A 6,122-nucleotide genomic window follows, 5' to 3' on the forward strand; every position below is an offset into this window, starting at 1 on the left:
AAGTATCTGAGTATATCTGATATGTATATTATGGTATTTATCTGACTCTGTGCTTTTATTTTCCCTGCAGACTAATCCAAACTATAGCCAAGACAAGAACCGCTGTGAATATCTACACAACAAACTGGCACATATAAAGAGACATATTGCAGAGTACGATCAACAGCAACTTTAAAAGTAGTTATTAGACACTGTTTCCCTGTTATCTCTGGAAACCAAGCAGATAAAGGAAAACTTTGGATTCCGCTTGTGCAAAAAAAATGTATTATGAAAGATGCCATGAAGGGAGTATTTCCCTCATCGGGGCCAAAGGCTCTAGAGAGGACTTAGCAGGACATGTGATCTCTTTTTCTCTCTTTCCTTTCATTTGTTTTTTTCCCCTTCTTTTTGAAAACGGGGCTGCGTCTGGTGTGGCCAGGTCCATCTGTGTAGTTACAATGAGTTCAGAAAGAATGACAAGTTGTGTGGCTGTGTTTGTTCTCAACAGCCCACCCTGCTTACTGTGCACAGAGGTCTGAACGAGTCAAAAACATGGACAGTTTCTGGGGGAAATATTTGTTCCTTCTTTTGAAACTGGAGGGAAGGGAAGGGCGACACTGAGATGAATACTGCTGATTGTACGCCAAAAGCAACTAATTTTCGTTTTCGTGTAAAGAAAGATTTAAGTTAATGATGCTTCAGTTTACCCCTTATCCTGAAACAAATGTTGTGATGTTCCCTTTATTTTTCTGTCTTCCTTTTTATTTATTTTGGACACTTAACTGCTGGGGAATGAATCTGTTCTACACTCCTCAATACCAGTACTTACTTAAAATCCCTCTCTCTTATTTTTCTTTTTTTTTGTCCTCACATCCTGAATGTCAGACAGTTTTTTTTTTTTTTTTTTTATTCAGAAGCTGCCTTGCCCACCTAATTGTCAACCTGTTGGCATTCATCATTCTTTTCTCTTTTAAAGAGACGCAGATATTACTTCTTGATTAAATCAAAACGATGCCTCCAAATGCACACGGGTCAGTGGCAGGTTTGTGCGCTTGGCTCTTCTTTTCTAAAATCATGTGCAGATGTCTTAACAATGGGGACGTGTGAAAGTTTCCAGTCAGACCGAAGCTGTAGATTTTCCGCGGACACAGTCTCCTCACTCATGACGGGATGCTTGTTCACAGCAGTGGTCCTTTATTATGTTCTCACCATATTCTAAGATCTAAAGTGGGTGTCTTTCCAGTATCGTTTGTGATGGCTTTTTGTAGCAGTAGATTTACTAACAGTTGTCTGAAGAGTTCGTGGCCAGCTCTACTCTTCAACACGCTATGGAAGATCCTGTAATTGTAAGATGATGCAGATGGGGGATTCAGATTTGCAGGCTTTTTCTTACATCTTCATAGTGTTAAAAAAATGTTGATTTGATCCACAGATCTGAAATCTCTTTAGTTACTATTATTGGCAATTTAAGTTATTTTAAAACAATAGTGTTTGCATTGTCTTATCGGATCGGTTTTTTGTCTCCTCATCAAAACATACTGTAGTCCATTCACGACGACTGTTAAGATGAAGCCATCCTTGATCATCTTCTGAGCGGCCCTCCTGCTCAGAGAAGCAACGCTCACGTGCGACCACTTTTTGCCTTTTCAAATGTGATGTCAGATTATTCAGTGGAGGACGAAGCGATAATCTTATCTCCTGGATCAGCTCTCCTCTCTCAGAGAAGTGTTGCATCGAGACGGAGCCGAAGACAAATGAAGAAATGCTGCATCAGAAGTTGAGTTCAGTCAACTGCTGCATTTCTTATATCAATCTTTTTATGTGAACATGAAAAATCTGCACTTTTTTCTCCTGATCTCGCTGTTACCTGGGGGGGGGGTTTGTCCAAAATGACACTTTTCTCTTTGTCCATCGGAGTGCATGCTTTATGAATGTGTTACAATGAACAGTCTTTGTGTCTTTACTTGGGGGTCAGAATTCAAGCAAAGGCGAGTCCAACTGAGTTAATGTAATCATGAGACATGGATCTGACCAGCATGTATACCAAAGTGTTTACTGAGTCTGATCCAACGTGGCGCTCTACCACATGTTGGCCAAGGAACATGTCACAGTATTCTCTGGTTCCTGTTCTCATTTCTTTTGTCCATATCATCCCGTGGAAAGTTTCTCAGTGTTTTTCTTGTGTGAAGTCCAAGGAGGCTCCTTTTACTTCAGATAGGATTTGCATGACTGGGCTCAAGTGTTTTTAATGTCAAGTTTCAGATTATATTTATTTCTGATTTCAAACGATGCGTCAAAGCCAGTGCTCACCTTGACAATGCTGCGCTGGTCGAGACTGAATCTGAGAACTGATGACGTCTGAACAGGAGGAGACGGCAGTGTTTTTGTCACTAGGATCAACACTAGCCCAGTACTGCAACCCTTTAACAAGAAAGACACTTTTCATTGATTCTTACTGTATCTTGTTTTTTAGAAACACTCTGACATGATTACTGTATTACGCCTCCTTTACGGTCAAAATCCATTGTGAATGAGTTCATCTTTTGCTCCGATGGAGACCTAACTGTTGTGAAAGTAACGAAATGCCAGCACAGGAGTACCCGCTGTATGAGTTGTGCCAAAATGACCTGTTGTATAGGGTTTTTTTTCCCTTTTCTCTGAGTATATACATGCTGCTGTATAAGCAAAGAGGGAGAAGAGTCGTGAAATGTTGGCGCTAAAACCCAAAGCACGCTTTTTGAAAACCATAAGGGACTGGGACTGAAATTGATCTTTGTTTCAATAAAATTCTTTAAAATCCTTATTTATGAAAATCTGAAACTGTTGTTTTCTGTTATTGAGAGTAATTCCTGGATTGTACAGGGGTAGTGATGCCCTGAATGTAACACACAGAGGTAGTATTTGGCTTTTTTTGTAATGGATATATACATCATTTCTAAAATTTTGCATTTTGCAAATGCATGAAACATCTGTTTTTATCTCTTTTTAGAAGAACTGCAGCCGTCGTTTCTTAGAAATATAAATGACACTTGTGTGTTTGATAGCGTTTTTAATGTTTTCCATTCCTGTTCAATGGACCTGTCGGTATTACTGAGGGCTGTAGGGACGTAGATGTCCTGTAGGTGGCAGCAGGTTCCCACGGTTCAATCCTCACACCTTGTTTTTGTTCAAAATAACAACAAATTGAAAAAGAAACATTTGAATCCCTCCCGTTTCCCCAGTTTGCATTGTTTCTCATTGTAAACCTGTGTATTTGGTCAGTCTGACAACACATCTACATATGTTGTGTTTCTAATGTGCATCCTCTTCAAGCCCACAAATGTGTTTATTGCCAAATATGTGCAGTGCAATGTGGATCCTAAAAAAAGCCCCTGGCATGGCAGCGTGAGCAGAAGATGCTCCGACAAGGCAACGGAGAGGACAGGGCTTGGTGTAATGTGACACACACTGAAGGATCCCAGAGATCTACATAGTGACTGTGTTCCAGTTGGCTGGACTGAGATGTGCCTGAGCCTCCCTGTGCTGCCACTGGCTCCCGTCCCGAAGCTGGCCTCAGCGCTGCTCAGGGAGCTGGAGGGGGGCCCGGTCAGAGGGTTCATTATGGCGAGCTGCCACCTCTCTCTACTCAACATACAGCACCGTAAACACTGACATGTTTACGCACTCGGCAGAGAAACTGGAGCCGTCCTCCCCCTGTGTCTTTCTATGTATGTAGCCTCTTTAGTCAGATTTCAAGATTTAAATTGTCTGGGTTTCAGCAGTGAAAGAGGAGAGTGGTTTACTTGGGTTTAGATTCTCTGCTAACACACCAGGTCACTGCTTTAATGTGAACATGTAGGCCATGGGTGAAACAAGGGTCAATCAATTATTTGACCAGCCTTGTTGGTGTATTAGACATGAGGCTGTTTCATAATAGATTAAAGTACAATAGTTCATTCTGAAGTTCATACCCACTGCTGTCTCCTCACATCTCTGCATACAACTGCAATACTGGCCTCATACTGTCCATGTTGCTGAGAGGAAAATATTTACAACTTTATTCATAAAACAACAAAACAAACAAGGTCACATGAAAAAAAACTTTACACGCTCGCAATTTAAAGAAATGTGATCAAATATTTGAATTAAGACAAAATGAGGAAGTCCTCAAACAATTTACATAAGTCAAACTACAAATACAGATAGACAAACATTCTCAAGTAAAGGCACCTATACCTACTAGGCACCAGGTACTTAAAGTATTAAAAGTACTTGCAGAGTGTAGCCTATTCCCAAATGCATAACTGTTCCTACTGTTTATTTGTTTAATACAAGAATAGTGCAGACTCTGTCATATTAATAAAGAATGCCACTAAGAACATTTGCATTGTCATATAAATCAATGGCTGAATCTCCGCAGTGGCCTCTTCTGAATCAGCTGTTTCTCACCACTCATGCTGCTGCAGGAGGCGGGGTCTAATGTTACCTGCCTGCTCTGATAGGATCAATTACCCTGTCATTATTTATTATTTTTAGAAATATAAAGAACAATGTGAAAATAAAACACAGTCCACTGTAAAAGTGTAGTGGAGTCAAAAATATTGATATTTGCTGATATGTGAAATGTATTTAAAGTGAAAAGTACCTGAAAACAAATCTAGTTAGGTACTGATACGTGAAAAATGTACTTAAGTACAGTAACAAAGTAAATGTGCTTCGTTACATTCCACCACTGGTTGAAGAGCCAGTTGAGGCCTCTGGGTGTTCATCGGGCAATTCCACAGGATGGGGTGAGCAAAAGCAGCACTGTGCAACAACCAAGTTTGTTTTGTGTTTTTAGATCCCAGAATGACATTTATTTTATCTTAATTTCTCCAAGCTCAGCTTTTAATATCTCAGAACAATGAGCCGTCCACTTCACATTTACAATCTACATTCCTCCACTGACTAAAATTGTTCTTCGTTTATCATCCGGATCCCCACATGTTAATATTTGCGACCCGTCACGTGTCCTGTCCTCCCTTGTTGTGGAGCTTGTGTCTCAGCATCTCAGTGGATGATTCTTCAGCGACAGCTCAGCGTAGTATTGACCCCTGTGACCTTCAGCGTCACTTCCAACAGGAGGAGGATTGTCCCCCTCACTGCTGATCTTGTCACCACATCATTGTCTCTTTTTAACCCAACAATCTGCGGCAGCAGCAGCAAAGAAGTCGAGTTAGAGGCTGACGACGTATTCTTTTTTTAAAATGAGTTGTTCTGGCTTCTTTGAGTGGGTTACATGTGTTATACTTAAGAATTATTTGAGATTCATTTAATAAATACAAGTCAAGATTCTGCAGCAGTTGAATTTTTACTCTATTTTGTGTGATTCATGCAGTTAAACAAAATTTGTATGGAATTTTTTCCTGCCATCTATTGTTGCGGACCTTCTCAAAATATGATGTCCGGTCACATTCTTGCTCCAGACAATACTGTCTCTGTTGTGCATCCCTTCGCTGAATCAGCCAACTTTTGCATGAATGAGCTGAGGACGTTTCTCTTTTCCACTCATCCTCACATTCAATTTCCTGTCGTTACATATGCAATCGAACAATAGCCACGCTCAGAGACATTGTCTAAAAGCAGCAGGATATTAGAAGGTTCCACTTGTCTGTTGTTGCGTACAATTGTTTTGCATCAAACATATAATTACATTGCAGGGCAGCCAAGATAGACATGCAAATTAAATATCATAATTACATTGGAGCTCGACCACATGCTAACCTATCCACACCCACAACAGCAGAATACAATACAAGTCATCATTCACAGTGCTGCAGTTCAACATGCTTTAATTATCTTTAACTGCACCGTTCTGAATGATAGCCATGTTCGGCACAACACGTGCAGTGTGAGAAACTATCCTACAAATGCATTTTCTATAAACTATGCAGTGCATTAATTGTACAAAAGACTGATGTTTCATACAGAGCTGAGCAGTAATGTAACAGATTGTTGTGAATATCAGTGAATTTAATGTCTCTCAAGCTCCTTTGTTTATTTACTTTTATGCGTAGAACAATTGTTAAATTAATTTATTCGTGAACATGAATTATTTTTCATATTATACTAAGAGTGTTGTCCATTTAAACGGTCTGATTTAAGACAGTGGGACAAACAACGTT

General features: G+C 40.0%; 1 protein-coding gene across 1 annotated transcript in view; it reads left to right on the top strand.

Annotated features, from left to right (window-relative positions):
- ell (elongation factor RNA polymerase II) overlaps positions 1-2,782 on the top strand; it is a 32,993-nt gene extending 30,211 nt beyond the window's left edge. Inside the window, exon 12 of the mRNA XM_047343128.1 lies at positions 71-2,782. Within this exon, the coding sequence (XP_047199084.1) occupies positions 71-175 (105 nt within the window). The 3' untranslated portion in view covers positions 176-2,782. The remainder of the gene's footprint in view (positions 1-70) is intronic.
- The last annotated feature ends 3,340 nt before the right edge of the window (positions 2,783-6,122 follow it).

The sequence above is a fragment of the Hippoglossus stenolepis genome, chromosome 14, assembly GCF_022539355.2.
Source record: "Hippoglossus stenolepis isolate QCI-W04-F060 chromosome 14, HSTE1.2, whole genome shotgun sequence".
Lineage (NCBI taxonomy): Eukaryota > Metazoa > Chordata > Actinopteri > Pleuronectiformes > Pleuronectidae > Hippoglossus > Hippoglossus stenolepis.